The sequence below is a fragment of the Oncorhynchus mykiss genome, chromosome 7 (assembly GCF_013265735.2).
Source record: "Oncorhynchus mykiss isolate Arlee chromosome 7, USDA_OmykA_1.1, whole genome shotgun sequence".
Lineage (NCBI taxonomy): Eukaryota > Metazoa > Chordata > Actinopteri > Salmoniformes > Salmonidae > Oncorhynchus > Oncorhynchus mykiss.
Window position 1 is genome coordinate 16,906,595 of NC_048571.1, and position 16,596 is coordinate 16,923,190.

General features: G+C 48.8%; 1 protein-coding gene across 4 annotated transcripts; it reads left to right on the forward strand.

Moving 5' to 3' along the window:
- The first annotated feature begins 104 nt into the window (after positions 1 to 104).
- On the forward strand, positions 105 to 13,475 carry LOC110528796 (autophagy-related protein 9A). Of its 4 annotated transcripts, none has more exons than XM_036982811.1 (20): positions 105 to 252; positions 569 to 697; positions 1,497 to 1,647; positions 1,748 to 1,791; positions 2,027 to 2,091; positions 2,342 to 2,491; positions 3,494 to 3,635; positions 3,959 to 4,099; positions 4,212 to 4,332; positions 4,819 to 4,994; positions 5,083 to 5,205; positions 5,422 to 5,609; positions 5,688 to 5,841; positions 6,067 to 6,246; positions 6,389 to 6,589; positions 7,101 to 7,321; positions 7,404 to 7,521; positions 10,723 to 11,011; positions 11,129 to 11,271; positions 11,349 to 13,475. In XM_036982811.1, exons 3-20 carry the CDS (start codon positions 1,542 to 1,544, stop codon positions 11,355 to 11,357), a joined length of 2,571 nt encoding a protein of 856 aa, XP_036838706.1. In that variant the 5' UTR covers positions 105 to 252; positions 569 to 697; positions 1,497 to 1,541; the 3' UTR covers positions 11,358 to 13,475. The 4 variants fall into 4 exon arrangements, with proteins under 4 accessions (XP_036838706.1, XP_036838705.1, XP_036838707.1 ...); XM_036982810.1 differs by having other exon boundaries at positions 1,500 to 1,647; XM_036982812.1 differs by having other exon boundaries at positions 569 to 642.
- The last annotated feature ends 3,121 nt before the right edge of the window (positions 13,476 to 16,596 follow it).

The window sequence follows — 16,596 nt, forward strand, 5'->3', positions numbered from 1 at the left end:
AACCCTGTATGAGCTCAAAGGGCGTGTCAAGAAAGCTGAAGCAGGGAGCTTTGGGAGTCCGCCTCTTTTGGGAGTCCGCATCTTCTGATTGGCTAAACCAGGTATCCATCAACCATGACAGGCATTGATGTACATAATGTATAACCAAATTTCGCCTCTGACTCAAAAATAAACAGGAAAACAAAGCCTAGACGTCCTCTATAAACAAGGGCTCGGCAATTCTCATTGACGATCAGTCCGCCTGCGTCAAAGGTAGGCTGCGACCCGATAACATTTTCAACAGAATAATAGTCTAGTGCAGTAAAATATAGAGCTAAATCCCTGTGATGATTTTGTAGATCTGTCATGAACATGCAGCTTTCTTCAACAATAGCAGTTTGCCAATATCCTGAGAACCAAATCATCTTCACGGTTTCGGTTCTTCCTAGGGTACACTTTCCCGGGCTGCCTAGCTAACGTTACATGTATTTATTTTTTAAATCACGGCTATATTGTAAGCAATGGGATCGGTTTATCGTTACAATTTCATGATTTTAGAATTGTAATGTCCCATGTTCTCTTTCTGTAGGGTGAAATGTAAGCGGCAATCCCCTGACGTGTAATGATCCTGGAATGGAGCTAATCTAAACTTGGTCAACAGAGGTGGGCTATTTTCTTGTGTGTAGGCCTAAATACGTGTAGCCGAATCATTTTCCAGGTAAGCTATTTGCTGAAGACTTCAAGATGCAACAATATTTCCACTTACATGTAGATTATAGCATAGGAGGGGGCTGCGTGTCCCTCGTCATTGTCGCCTTTCAAAAGGCCAGCAGCTCCAGGACCGCTTATTGTTTAAAAGTTAAAGCCACGCTGCGCACCTCAGCCAAAAAGCTTGTATAGACTTGGTTTTTGTCGCTCACAAATTGTCACATGAGTAAATTCGTAAAACAGTAGGATATTTGTAGGCTATAATGTGGTTTAAAACGCTCTGTCTCAATATCCGTCGTTGTGATTCCGCTGGAGTCGCAGAGCACATTTCGCAACACTGTCCATTGTGTCAGCAGCGTTCTGCCAGTGACATGTCTACATTGGCCAACATGATTAACGTAGGGTGTTGTATACTAGGCAAACGGTCATGGAACTTTTGTGGTATTATGGCATATGATTTGCTGCAAGAATAGTTTTTGTGTGCCTATATCCACACCTGTCAGTTGTCTGTCTGTCTCATGTCTTTCAAGCATGTCTATGTTCCAGTGATGGGTGGAGCACAGGTGTGATATGGCTTATTGACATGTTTGGCTTCCTTTCCTCGCCTCCTCTCCTTTATCTACTTCCATGTGAGGAGCTGGATAGGTGGATGTCTGAAAGAGGTTCCCTCTGTTACTCCATCCAGTGCAGAGGAGGGAAGAGAAAGACACATGGTTATTGTAATACAGACTATCTGTGGATCTATGGCACTGATTTCTCTCTCTCTCTCTCTCTCTCCCACCCTTTCTGTGGTCCACTGGTCCAATCAGTAGCTAGGGGCTTGATTGCTGGGGGTAACTGAAGCTGTGGTTACCATGGCGGCACACTTTGACACAGAGTACCAGCGCCTAGAGGCTTCATACAGCGACTCTCCACCAGGAGAGGAGAACCTACTGGTGCACGTACCTGACGGAAACAAGTGTAAAGTTCTTAAGTAGATTCACACACACACACACACACACACACACACACACACACACACACACACTAACCTGTTTTTGTTATTGACTGTTCTCTGCAGCCCCGTGGCACCACATAGAGAACCTGGACCTGTTCTTCCAGAGGATATCCTTTTACCCCTCTGTGTCTCTGTTTATTTTAAGACCGGGAGGGTCAACACCTTCCAGGAGAAGAATAGAATCAGGTGTGTAAGAGCAGGGCTGGAATAAAAGCCTGCACGTCCAGTAGCTCTCCAGGAGGAATGTTGAGCTGGTGACCTAATACTATAGCTGACTAGACTTTCATTATGAGAGGACACATGCTACTTTTATGTCATCATCTGATCCTTGACCCCTGACACGTCTATAACCTGCACCAGAAGAATGGCTTCACCTGTATGCTGCTGGGAGAGGTCTTTGAGCTGGTGTAAGTACACTGTGTGTGTGTGTGTATGCTGTGTGTGTGTGTGTGTGTGTGTGTGTGTGTGTGTGTGTGTGTGTGTGTGTGTGTGTGTGTGTATGCTGCTGGGAGAGGTCTTTGAGCTGGTGTAAGTGTGTGTGTGTCTGTGTCTTCTATGTGTCTTCTATGTGTCTTCTATGTGGTCCATGTCTGTGTCCTGTGGGGTCGTTTTCAACTTTCCTCTCTCTCCTCTTTCCCCCTTTCTCCCCCTCTGTAGCCAGTTGCTGTTTGTGGTGGGGTTCACAGTCTTCTTGGCTAACTGTGTGGACTATGACATTCTGTTCGCTAACAAGTTTGTCAACCACACCGACTCCTCCAAAGTCACTCTGCCTGACGCCTTCCTGCCTGTGGACGTCTGCAGTGCAAGGTAAGGCTTATAAACACTTCATAAATGTTTTATAAATGCATTATAAACACTTTATTAACACATCTTTTGCACTCAAGTTAATAAGGAAGGCCGGAAAATGTCCTTACTGCTTGTTGTTTTCCCACTGGTATCTGTGACAACCTGCTTGTTGTTTTCCCACTGGTATCTGTGACAACCTGCTTGTTGTTTTCCCACTGGTATCTGTGACAACCTGCTTGTTGTTTTCCCACTGGTATCTGTGACAACCTGCTTGTTGTTTTCCCACTGGTATCTGTGACAACCTGCTTGTTGTTTTCCCACTGGTATCTGTGACAACCTGCTTGTTGTTTTCCCACTGGTATCTGTGACAACCTGCTTGTTGTTTTCCCACTGGTATCTGTGACAACCTGCTTGTTGTTTTCCCACTGGTATCTGTGACAACCTGCTTGTTGTTTTCCCACTGGTATCTGTGACAACCTGCTTGTTGTTTTCCCGCCAGTATCCATGACAACCTGCTTTTTGTTTTCCCGCTGGTATCTGTGACAACCTGCTTGTTGTTTTCCCACTGGTATCTGTGACAACCTGCTTGTTGTTTTCCCGCCAGTATCCATGACAACCTGCTTTTTGTTTTCCCGCTGGTATCTGTGACAACCTGCTTGTTGTTTTCCCACTGGTATCTGTGACAACCTGCTTGTTGTTTTCCCGCCAGTATCCATGACAACCTGCTTTTTTTCCCCCACTGGTATCTGTGACAACCTGCTTGTTGTTTTCCCGCTGGTATCTGTGACAACCTGCTTGTTGTTTTCCCACTGGTATCTGTGACAACCTGCTTGTTGTTTTCCCACTGGTATCTGTGACAACCTGTTTGTTGTTTTCCCACTGGTATCTGTGACAACCTGCTTGTTGTTTTCCCACTGGTATCTGTGACAACCTGCTTGTTGTTTTCCCACTGGTATCTGTGACAACCTGCTTGTTGTTTTCCCACTGGTATCTGTGACAACCTGCTTGTTGTTTTCCCGCCAGTATCCGTGACAACGTGACAGTGATGTTTGTATTGATGATATCTGGAGTGTTCTGGCTGCATCGCCTCATCAAGTTCATCTACAACGTCTGCTGCTACTGGGAGATACGCTCCTTCTACACCAACGCACTCAAGATGAGCATGGTGAGTGTGTGTGTGTGTCTGTGCGTGTCTTCAACCTACTGGTTTAACTACTGATCTTCCTCCCCTCCTCTCCTCCTCCTCTCCCCCTCTCCTCCTCCTTGTCTCCTCCTCCCCTCCCCTCCTCTCCTCCTCCTCTCCCCCTCTCCTCCTCCTTGTCTCCTCCTCCCCTCCCCCTCCTCTCCTCCTCCTCTCCCCCTCTCCTCCTCCTTGTCTCCTCCTCCCCTCCCCCTCCTCTCCTCCTCCTCTCCCCCTCTCCTCCTCCTTGTCTCCTTCTCCCCTCCCCCTCTCCTCCTCCTTGTCTCCTCCTCCCCTCCCCCCTCTAGGCAGAGCTGCCATACTTCACATGGCAGGAGGTTCAGGCCCGGATCGTTGAGATCCAGAAGGAACACCAGATCTGTATCCACAAGAAAGAACTCACAGAACTGGACATATACCACCGTATCCTGCGCTTCAAAAACTACATGGTGTGTGTGTGTCAGAGTACATCTTCTTTACCATTCCTCGCTTGTACCCCTACTACTGAACCACCTGTCAATCAAAAACAACACCACCTAAACCCCTTTCTTCTTCCTCCAGGTTGCCATGGTAAATAAGTCCCTCCTTCCTGTGCGTTTCCGCCCGCCACTGCTCGGGGAGAGTGTGTTTTACACCCGCGGCCTCAAGTACAACTTTGAACTCATCCTCTTCTGGGGGCCAGGTTGGTGTGTGTGTTTTGGAGTTTGTACTCGGTACACTTTGTTTGGTACACTTTTCACCTCTCTCTCTGTGTCTCTCTCTCTCTCTCTCTCTCTTCCTCTCTCTGTCTCTCTCTCTCTCTCTCTCTCTCTCTCTCTCTCTCTCTTCCTCTCTCTGTGTCTTTCTCTCTTCCTCTCTCTGTGTCTTTCTCTCTCTCTCTCTCTCTCTCTCTCTCTCTCTCTCTCTGTGTCTCTCTCTCTCTCTCTCTCTCTCTCTCTCTGTCTCTCTTCCTCTCTCTGTGTCTCTCTCTGTCTCTGTGTCTCTCTCTCTCTGTCTCTCTGTCTCTCTCTCTCTCTGTGTCTCTCTCTGTCTCTCTCTCTCTCTCTCTCTCTCTCTGTGTCTCTCTCTCTGTCTCTCTCTCTCTCTCTCTCTCTCTGTCTCTCTCTCTCTCTCTCTCTGTGTCTCTCTCTCTCTCTGTGTCTCTCTCTCTCTCACCCCCACTTCCCAGGCTCTCTGTTTGAGAGTGAGTGGAGTTTGAAGCCGCAGTATAAGAGAGGTGGTAACAGGTTGGAGCTGGCAGACAAACTGGCATCACGTATACTGTGGATCGGCATCGCCAACCTCTTACTCTGTCCTGTCGTACTGGTCTGGCAAATACTGTATGCCTTCTTCAGCTATACAGAGGTAGGGACACACACACACACCGCTGTACTCCGTTATGGAGGTGTAGCAGATGCTGTAAAGCTAATTTATTGTGTGTGTGTGTGTGTAGGTGATAAAGCGTGAGCCAGGTAGTTTGGGAGCGAGGTGTTGGTCTCTGTACGGTCGATGTTACCTTCGCCACTTCAATGAGCTGGACCATGAACTGATGTCACGGCTCAGCAAGGGCTACAAAGTAGGACTGAACACACACACACACACACACACACACACACACACACACACACACACACACACACACACACACACAAAGACACACACACACACACACACACACAGAAGGTGTGTAAGGTAATTATTGTGATATTGATGAACTGATTCTTGTCTGTTGCTGTCAGTGGTGTCTAAATGCCAGATGTTCTTCACTTCTGTGCGTGTGTCCCACCTCCAGGCGTCCTCTAGGTATATGAACTGCTTCCTGTCCTCGTTGCTGACGGTGGTGGCTAAGAACGTGGCGTTTTTTGCTGGCTCCCTATTGGCTGTCCTCATTGCTCTGACCATCTACGACGAAGACGTCCTCGCCGTGGAACACGTCCTGTCGTCCATCACCCTGCTGGGAGTGTGTATCACTGTCTGCAGGTGTGTGTGTGTGTGTGTGTGTCTGTCTGTGTGCTAAGTCATTTTGAAGGGTTTGGTACATTCTCCCTCTCTCCTCAGGTCTTTTATCCCAGACAAACACCTGGTCTACTGTCCAGAGCAGCTGCTCAGGTTGATCCTGGCTCACATCCACTACATGCCAGACCACTGGCAGGGCAACGCCCATCGCTACGAGACACGAGACCAGTTCTCACAGCTCTTCCAGTACAAGGCTGTGAGTAGCACTATAGTCATAACCTTTTCCACTCTTTTTATAAAGCAGGAACTTATGAGTCATTTCTGAAGCACATAGCATATTCCTCTCTACCTGGCCAGAGCCTTTATTCACAAAGCGTCTCCGATTAGAAGTGCTGGTCTAGGATCAGTGTTCCCTTTTAAGGTTGTAATGAAGACGATTATGTACAGGGGCGATGTTTTAACCTTTCCTCTGCCTGTCCAGGTGTTTATCCTAGAGGAGCTGACCAGCCCCCTGGTGACTCCCTTCATCCTGATCTTCAGTCTGAGGAGGAAGTCTCTGGAGATCATTGACTTCTTCAGGAACTTCACCGTGGAGGTGGTAGGGGTGGGAGACACCTGCTCCTTCGCTCAGATGGACATCAGACAGCACGGACACCCCGCGGTGAGACTCTCTCGCACACACACACACACACACACACACACACACACACAGACACAGATGAGCAATGCATAAATAGTGACTCTCTTTCCCCTCCCAACTCCTTCCTTTTCTCCTTTCTCTTACTTCCTCTTCCTCCCTCCAGTGGATGTCTGAGGGGAAGACAGAGGCATCTATTTACCAACAGGCGGAGGATGGGAAGACTGAGCTGTCCCTGATGCATTTTGCCATCACCAACCCCCAGTGGCAGCCCCCCACTGAGACCACTCACTTCATCAGCCAGCTGAAGGAGAGAGTACAGAGAGAGACTACAGGAGACAGACACACTCTCACCTCACTGTCAGAGGTAGGGAGACAGACACACTCTCACCTCACTGTCAGAGGTAGGGAGACAGACACACTCTCACCTCACTGTCAGAGGTAGGGAGACAGACACACTCTCACCTCACTGTCAGAGGTAGGGAGACAGACACACTCTCACCTCACTGTCAGAGGTAGGGAGACAGACACACTCTCACATCACTGTCTGGGTCAGAGGTAGGGAGACAGACACACTCTCACCTCACTGAATGGGTCAGAGGTAGGGAGACAGACACACTCTCACCTCACTGAATGGGTCAGAGGTAGGGAGGCAGACACACTCTCACATCACTGTGCGGGTCAGAGGTAGGGAGACGGACAGACATGCCAATAGATACATTGACACTTGTCAACATTTCTGAGTTTTTTGATTACACTGATATTAAAGGTCAAAATCGAATTCTCTCTCTCTCTCTCTGTGTGTGTGTGTGTGTGTGTGTGTGTGTGTGTGTGTGTGTGTGTGTGTGTGTGTGTGTGTGTGTCTCTCGCCCTCTCAGCCAAGGAGTCTGATAGCTAACTTCCTGGCAGGTCCCCCCTCATTGGCCTCTCTTCATCTGGGGCGGGACGGCTCCTTGACCAATCACGGGCCGGTGGGTGTTAGCGACGGGGCGTCAGCCTTGCGCTCCCTCTCAGTCAGCAGCATGAGGGGCAGCTGTAGCTCCACCCATAGGTCAGCCGGACACGCCTCTTCTGCAAGCAGAGCCATGGCGGGATCAAGGTAAAGCCCACACTCCTCCCACAACTAATCAAGCAATCTATCAACTAACCATCAATCAACAAACTCTTTCTCCCCCCCCCAGTACTGATGCTCGAACTGCTAGTTCAGGCAGTAGTGTGTGGGAAGGTCAACTGACAAGTCTCGTCCTATCAGAATACGCCTCCACGGAGATGAGCATCCACGCACTCTATATACATGAGGTCTGTCTGTGTCTGGATGGATGGTTTTAAACATTTTGCAATAAAGAGCTTCAAAAGTAAATGCGTCTCTCCCCCTCCCCTCTCTCTCCCACTTCCTCTTCTCCCCTCCCTCCTTCCTCTCCCCTCTCTCTCCCACTTCCTCTTCTCCCCTCCCTCCTTCCTCTCCCCTCTCTCTCCCACTTCCTCTTCTCCCCTCCCTCCTTCCTCTCCCCTCTCTCTCCCACTTCCTCTTCTCCCCTCCCTCCTTCCTCTCCCCTCTCTCTCCCACTTCCTCTTCTCCCCTCCCTCCTTCCTCTCCCCTCTCTCTCCCACTTCCTCTTCTCCCCTCCCTCCTTCCTCTCCCCTCTCTCTCCCACTTCCTCTTCTCCCCTCCCTCCTTCCTCTCCCCTCTCTCTCCCACTTTCTCTTCTCCCCTCCCTCCTTCCTCTCCCCTCTCTCTCCCACTTCCTCTTCTCCCCTCCCTCCTTCCTCTCCCCTCTCTCTCCCACTTTCTCTTCTCCCCTCCCTCCTTCCTCTCCCCTCTCTCTCCCACTTCCTCTTCTCCCCTCCCTCCTTCCTCTCCCCTCTCTCTCCCACTTCCTCTTCTCCCCTCCCTCCTTCCTCTCCCCTCTCTCTCCCACTTCCTCTTCTCCCCTCCCTCCTTCCTCTCCCCTCTCTCTCCCACTTCCTCTTCTCCCCTCCCTCCTTCCTCTCCCCTCTCTCTCCCACTTCCTCTTCTCCCCTCCCTCCTTCCTCTCCCCTCTCTCTCCCACTTCCTCTTCTCCCCTCCCTCCTTCCTCTCCCCTCTCTCTCCCACTTCCTCCTCTCCCCTCCCTCCTTCCTCTCCCCTCTCTCTCCCACTTCCTCTTCTCCCCTCCCTCCTTCCTCTCCCCTCTCTCTCCCACTTTCTCTTCTCCCCTCCCTCCTTCCTCTCCCCTCTCTCTCCCACTTCCTCTTCTCCCCTCCCTCCTTCCTCTCCCCTCTCTCTCCCACTTTCTCTTCTCCCCTCCCTCCTTCCTCTCCCCTCTCTCTCCCACTTCCTCTTCTCCCCTCCCTCCTTCCTCTCCCCTCTCTCTCCCACTTCCTCTTCTCCCCTCCCTCCTTCCTCTCCCCTCTCTCTCCCACTTTCTCTTCTCCCCTCCCTCCTTCCTCTCCCCTCTCTCTCCCACTTTCTCTTCTCCCCTCCCTCCTTCCTCTCCCCTCTCTCTCCCACTTCCTCTTCTCCCCTCCCTCCTTCCTCTCCCCTCTCTCTCCCACTTTCTCTTCTCCCCTCCCTCCTTCCTCTCCCCTCTCTCTCCCACTTCCTCTTCTCCCCTCCCTCCTTCCTCTCCCCTCTCTCTCCCACTTCCTCTTCTCCCCTCCCTCCTTCCTCTCCCCTCTCTCTCCCACCCTCTCTTCTCCCCTCCCTCCTTCCTCTCCCCTCTCTCTCCCACTTCCTCTTCTCCCCTCCCTCCTTCCTCTCCCCTCTCTCTCCCACTTCCTCTTCTCCCCTCCCTCCTTCCTCTCCCCTCTCTCTCCCACTTCCTCTTCTCCCCTCCCTCCTTCCTCTCCCCTCTCTCTCCCACTTTCTCTTCTCCCCTCCCTCCTTCCTCTCCCCTCTCTCTCCCACTTCCTCTTCTCCCCTCCCTCCTTCCTCTCCCCTCTCTCTCCCACTTTCTCTTCTCCCCTCCCTTTTTCCTCTCCCCTCTCTCTCCCACTTCCTCTTCTCCCCTCCCTCCTTCCTCTCCCCTCTCTCTCCCACTTCCTCTTCTCCCCTCCCTCCTTCCTCTCCCCTCTCTCTCCCACTTTCTCTTCTCCCCTCCCTCCTTCCTCTCCCCTCTCTCTCCCACTTTCTCTTCTCCCCTCCCTCCTTCCTCTCCCCTCTCTCTCCCACTTCCTCTTCTCCCCTCCCTCCTTCCTCTCCCCTCTCTCTCCCACTTTCTCTTCTCCCCTCCCTCCTTCCTCTCCCCTCTCTCTCCCACTTCCTCTTCTCCCCTCCCTCCTTCCTCTCCCCTCTCTCTCCCACTTCCTCTTCTCCCCTCCCTCCTTCCTCTCCCCTCTCTCTCCCACCCTCTCTTCTCCCCTCCCTCCTTCCTCTCCCCTATCTCTCCCACTTCCTCTTCTCCCCTCCCTCCTTCCTCTCCCCTCTCTCTCCCACTTCCTCTTCTCCCCTCCCTCCTTCCTCTCCCCTCTCTCTCCCACTTCCTCTTCTCCCCTCCCTCCTTCCTCTCCCCTCTCTCTCCCACCCTCTCTTCTCCCCTCCCTCCTTCCTCTCCCCTCTCTCTCCCACTTCCTCTTCTCCCCTCCCTCCTTCCTCTCCCCTCTCTCTCCCACTTCCTCTTCTCCCCTCCCTCCTTCCTCTCCCCTCTCTCTCCCACTTCCTCTTCTCCCCTCCCTCCTTCCTCTCCCCGCTCTCTCCCACTTCCTCTTCTCCCCTCCCTCCTTCCTCTCCCCTCTCTCTCCCACTTCCTCTTCTCCCCTCCCTCCTTCCTCTCCCCTCTCTCTCCCACTTTCTCTTCTCCCCTCCCTCCTTCCTCTCCCCTCTCTCTCCCACTTCCTCTTCTCCCCTCCCTCCTTCCTCTCCCCTCTCTCTCCCACTTCCTCTTCTCCCCTCCCTCCTTCCTCTCCCCTCTCTCTCCCACTTCCTCTTCTCCCCTCCCTCCTTCCTCTCCCCTCTCTCCCACTTCCTCTTCTCCCCTCCCTCCTTCCTCTCCCCTCTCTCTCCCACTCCCTCTTCTCCCCTCCCTCCTTCCTCTCCCCTCTCTCTCCCACTTTCTCTTCTCCCCTCCCTCCTTCCTCTCCCCTCTCTCTCCCACTTCCTCTTCTCCTCTCCCTCCTTCCTCTCCCCTCTCTCTCCCACTTCCTCTTCTCCCCTCCCTCCTTCCTCTCCCCTCTCTCTCCCACTTCCTCTTCTCCCCTCCCTCCTTCCTCTCCCCTCTCTCTCCCACTTTCTCTTCTCCCCTCCCTCCTTCCTCTCCCCTCTCTCTCCCACTTCCTCTTCTCCCCTCCCTCCTTCCTCTCCCCTCTCTCTCCCACTTCCTCTTCTCCCCTCCCTCCTTCCTCTCCCCTCTCTCTCCCACTTCCTCTTCTCCCCTCCCTCCTTCCTCTCCCCTCTCTCTCCCACTTCCTCTTCTCCCCTCCCTCCTTCCTCTCCCCTCTCTCTCCCACTTTCTCTTCTCCCCTCCCTCCTTCCTCTCCCCTCGCTCCCACTTCCCCTCTCCCCCTCCTCCTCCCTCTATGTAGCTCCATAAGCAGCAGTCTGGAGGGGAGTTGTCCCGGCACACCTGGCACAGGCAGGACAGTGACGACAGTAGTGACAGCGTCACCGAGGAGGGGGGTTCAGGGGGAGGAAACACCAACCCCCGAAAGCCCATCCCCCGCTCACACACCTTCCCCATCTCCACCCCTATTTCCACCCCCGGCCCTATCCCCAGCTCTAACTCGGGCCCTAACCCTGACCGAGGTACCACCCCGGGACAGGAAGTGGCACCACTCCAGAGCAACAGCCAGCGTCACTATGGAGGGAACACGGGTAACCATGACAACCATGAAAAATGATACTCTCATTCCCTAATATGTAATGATATTGAAGATGACTGATATGGATCATACTGATATCACTCTGTGTGTGTGTGTGTCACTCCTCCAGACTCTGTCGGCCCGGGGGGCAGAGTGGTGAGGTCGGAGCGTGTGCCCATGGGGGGTTGGGCAGAGGAGGGACGTGGAGGCCGACACCCCGACACTGTACCTGAGGAGGGCTCAGAGGACGACATGCCTCCCAACATACACAAGGTGTTTACAAAATCACACACACATAGGCCCTGTGTCAGTGTATGGGGTTCCATATCATTGTTTTCCTCTCTCCTCAGGTGACGTAACTGACCAGAGAGATCCCACCTACCTACCCACCCTCATCCTCATCCTACCAGAGAAGAACTTCCTGCTCATCTGTGAACTTTCGACCATGGCTTCACCTTTGACCCCAGATAGACAGACCTGTGGGATAGCAGCATGCCGTGTTATTCATTCTGGGCTAGAGAAAACAATCGAGTAACCGTGTGAAGATGACAAGGACTTTTTCTTGACACCCTCTGTAGATGACACCAGCCAATCAAGTGACGGTGGTTGATGACTTCATCATAACTGGCAGCATGGAACCCGTAGCATATTTATCGGCTTTTATAGTTGCCTCCTAGACACTAATCTAAGGTCAGCTTTATGGTTTCTCTCCGTAACGGTTAAGGTTAGGATTTAGGGAGGGTTAACTGATCAGAGTTCTGTGCCTAAGGGCAACTTCTATCCAGAGATGACTTTTTCTTCTTGCATTCATTTGCAAATCACGTGTGGGTGTAAACTGCCATTAATGTACCTTTTTAAAGATAACATTTAGTAATGACAAGTTTCTTTTTTTTTTATTCTTTGTTTTTTCTCTTTGTGTTGCCTATATTTATTGTACTTACAGAGAAAAAGTGTGTGTGTGTGTGTGTGTGTGTGACATGACAGGAGAGCGGACTTCCAACAAAGTATGACTGCACTGGCACAATGAATCCTTTTGGGTTTGGGTGGCAGATTTGGTGATGGTGTTGTACAAAGATCTCATAGACATGAAGCAGGCACTAAACCGATATACACCGCGTGCATAGACATACTGGTATGAATCAAATCAGGACGCTGGACTGTTCTCAGTATATCATCGAGGTGGAGATGGTTAATAAATAGGGATATACAAGAAGCGCATCATAGTTATTGATTTTGTGTCAAAGCAGACTTACCAGGCTGGTTGGAACGTGTAACTTCAGACTCTTCAGTGCCATATTTATGCTCTTAAAGCGGCAATCCAATAGTTGAAATGATTACAAAGCACCCCCCACCACTGTTTCAGTAAAAGGTTGAAGGATGGGGCTGGAGAAATGGAACCACACTCAAATTCATAGATGGAGCCGTGGATGCAAGGACTTACCATCCATTTCGTTTTAACCCTGTTTTGAGGCTATACCGTGTTTGTTTACTTTTACAAATGTGTATTTTGGCTTCTGATGAGGTATGACAGTGGAACTAAGCTCATTGGGCATTTATACGTTTTTCTCTCCAAGAATCAATGGGTTTATATCCAAAATGGATGTAAGTCCAAAAATGGAAGTAGGAACTGCAGATTGCCCCTTTAAGCACAACCGTCTCATAACTATACAGCAATGAATCTTCAATCAACACTAACAACTGGACAGATTAGTCAGCATCAGGCCAACTGCATGTTTATTTCTGCCCAACTGTCTGGGGGAAAAAGATAATGCACTTTAATGACTTTTGTTGAATCCAAAGCATGTCATTTATCAGTATATTGGTTTTGATCATTTCATATTTGTATGACTTTATTTTAACCAGGGCTTGTGCCACCGTCAGAGAGTTGAGCTTGAGATGCATGGTGATTTACAGCTGTTTGTTTTTGTGGTTCACACCGACTCTGGACTCACAAATAGACTAGCCTGGTCCCAGATCTGTTTAAGTGCTGTATAACCAGCCCCCATATGGTTGACCATGCAGCACTAACAGATCTGGGACCAGGCTAAAGATGCTTCCAATAGATACAGTCAGAGACTCTACCGCTGGGTATTAATTTCTAGATGGCAAAGGTCTGCAGCGCTGCTCGCTTCATTGATTGATATATTCATGTAATTGAGTGGCCAGCCAGAGAGTCCAACCTGAATCAGACCCTGGATGAAAATAGAAGGCAGACGTGGAGGAAGGGATCTGAATAATGGAAAAGGTCTCCTGGGACACAGTGGAACAAGTTTAACAACGAGGTAGTAGAATGCCTGAGCCGACACAGCCTGTCAGTTTTTGTTTTTATATATTTGCTGTAAATTGCCATTTTGTACAGTTGGAAATCATCAATAAAAATGTATTTATTTATGTAATTAAAGTTTTGTATGTACGGTGATACACATGGTATACACCGTCCAATTAAATTCTTACTTGTAATAAATTATAAAATATAAGAATATGAACATAAAGTAAATGGCTCAGTAGAATAGAATAAACATTTTAGCATAAGTATATGGCAGTTTTTTTTGGGGGGGGGGGGGGGGAGGGGTATTCAATGAAAACAGAAACTTTAGAAAGTGGGGCAAAACACCCCTCTCTATGTGGCAAAATGCCCCGTGAAGATGAATGTGTTCAAATGTATGTTTTATTGTGGCATTTTTTTGTAATTGACTCTTAAAAGCTAAAGTCTATGTATCTTATTTTAATTAAATGAATCAAATATCGGAAAACAAAATGGCATTTGCACATATCACTATTAATATCCTCACAATAACCAGGTTTCCATCCAACCTTTTTATGCTAGTAAAGTACATAAATGTAATGACAGGCCTGATTGAAACAACACTTTTCAGTCAACTTTCCAAATGTTGACAAAATAAAATAGGCTTGACAAGGTGAGATCTTTTTATATTTTTCGGTAAAATGAATTATGCAAAAAATGTCGGTGGAAATCCTTTAATTCGCAGTTATTGATATAACAGGCATGATATTTAAGTAAACTTGGAGTCACGCGATGAGATGTGTGGTCCTCCCACTACGACTCATTGGGCAGGCATACAGTTTATTTAAATGACAGATTAAATAAATTATGATAAACTTCACAGGGTAGTGAAAAGTGCAAGGTGATGAGATTGATGCTCCTTTCTAAAATATTGAGGATCTTATTCTGGTGAGATGATAATCGATGCTTGGCTGCCGTTTGACAAATAAAAATAATCTTGCTCTTTTGTCCATAATAATAATATCATCATGTAATCATATAAGCCAGGGATGGGAAACTTCAGTCCTTGGGGACCGATAGTGGTGTCACACTTTCCCCCATCCCTAGCAAACACAGCTGATTTAACTAATTGCATTCTAAACTGAAGATCATGATTACTTGATTATTGGAGTCAGGTGTGTTAGCTGGGGCTTAAGCAAAAGTGTGACACCAATCCATTTTTTTTATTTCACTTTTATTTAACCAGGTACCTGGGCAAAGACTTATAGATGACCTGGAGTCAGTGGGTTTGGCGACGAATATGTAGCGAGGGCCAGCCGACTAGAGCATACAGGTTGCAGTGGTGGATAGTATATGGGGCTTTGGTGACGAAATGGATGGCACTGTGATAGACTACATCCAATTTGCTGAGTAGAGTGTTGGAGGCTATTTTGTAAATGACATCGCCGAAGTCAAGAATCAGTAGGATAGTCAGCCTATGTTGTCTTTAAGCCATTTTGACACAACTTTGGAAGCATGCTTGGGGTCCATTGTCCATTTGGAAGACCCATTTGCGACCAAGCTTTAACTTCCTGACTGATGTCTTGAGATGTTGCTTCAATATATCCACAGAATTCCCCATCCTCATGATGCCATCTATTTTGTGAAGTGCACCAGTCCCTCTTGCAGCAAAGCACCCCCACAACATGATGTTGCCACCCCCGTGCTTCACGGTTGGGATGGAGTTCTTCGACTTGCAAGCCACCCCCTTTTTCCTCCAAACATAACGATGGTCATTATGGCCAAACAGTTCTATCTTTGTTTCATCAGACCAGAGGACATTTCTCCAAAAATAGTCTGGCTTTTTTATGGCGGTTTTGGAGCAGTGGCTTCTTCCTTGCTCAACAGCCATTTAGTTTATGTCGATATAGGACTCGTTTTACTGCGGATATAGATACTTTTGTACCTGTTTCCTCCGGCATCTTCACAAGCTGCTTTGCTGTTATTTTTTTCCTGAGCGGTATGAATGGCTGCGTGGTCCCATGGTGTTTATACTTGCGTACTATTGTTTGTACAGATGAACGTGGTACCTTCAAGCATTTGTAAATTGCTCCCAAGGATGAACCAGACTTGTGGAGGTCTACAATTTATTTCCAGAGGTCTTGGCTGATTTCTTTTGATTTTCCCATGATGTCAAGCAAAGAGGCACTGAGTTTGAAGATAGGCCTTGAAATACATTGAAATACATCCAATTGACTCAAATTATGTCAATTAGTCTATCAGAAGCTTCTAAAGCCATGCCATAATTTTCTGTAATTTTCCAAGCTGTTTAAAGGCACAGTCAATTTAGTGTATGTCAACTTCTGACCCACTGCAATTGTGATACAGAGAATTATAAGTGAAATATCTGTCTACAAACAATTGTTGGATAAGTTACTTGTGTCATGCACAAAGTATATGTCCTAACTGACTTACCAAACCTATAGTTTTTTAACAAGAACAATGTGTGGAGTAGTTGAAAAACTAGTTTTAATGATTCCAACCTAAGTATGTCAACTTCCGACTTCAATTGTAGGTCTATAACCGTTTGGGACTAGAGTGTCTCCCCCTTTGAAGAGGGGGATGACCGCGGCAGCTTTCCAATCTTTGGGGATTTCAGACGATACGAAAGAGACTGTCACGGCCGTTGAAAGAAGTAGACCAAAGTGCAGCGTGGTGAGCGTACATATTCCTTTTTATTAGGATGACGCCGACAAAAACAATAACCAATACAAACACAACCATGACGCTTAAGGGCTATGTGCCATAAACAAAGTTAACTACCCACAAAGACAGGTGGGAAAAAGGGCTGCCTAAGTATGGTTCCCAATCAGAGACAAAACAAAGAATTACAAAAACATAGAAAATAGAACATAGAATGCCCACCCCACATTACACCCTGGCCTAACCAAATAGAGAAATAAAACATCTCTCTAAGGTCAGGGCGTGACAGAGACGTTTAACAGGCTAGTAATAGGGGTTGCAACAATTTCTGAGGATAATTTTAGAAAGAGAGGGTCCAGATTGTCTAGCCCATCTGATTTGTAGGGATCCAGATTTTGCAGCTCTTTCAGAACATCAGCTGTCTGGATTTGGGTGAAGGAGAAGTGTGAGGGGGACTTGGGCAAGTTTCTGTGGGGGGTGCAGAGCTGTTGGCCGGGGTAGGGGTAGCTAGGTGAAAAGCATGGCAAGCCGTAGAAAAATGCTTATTGAAATGATCGATTATCGTAGATTTATCGGTGGTAACAGTGTTTCCTTGCCTCAGTGCAGTGGGCAGCTGGGAGGAGGTGCTCTTATTCTCCATGGACTTCACAGTGCCCCAAAAGGACTGGAGC

What these genes read in the sequence shown, in the direction of transcription:
- LOC110528796 (XM_036982811.1), top strand. Translation starts at nt 1,542, where the DNA reads ATGGCGGCACACTTTGACACAGAGTACCAGCGCCTAGAGGCTTCATAC. An exon ending in CCTTCTTCAGCTATACAGAG is followed by an intron (nt 4,995 to 5,082) that starts GTAGGGACACAC and finishes GTGTGTGTGTAG; the next exon opens with GTGATAAAGCGTGAGCCAGG. An exon ending in ACGCACTCTATATACATGAG is followed by an intron (nt 7,522 to 10,722) that starts GTCTGTCTGTGT and finishes CCCTCTATGTAG; the next exon opens with CTCCATAAGCAGCAGTCTGG.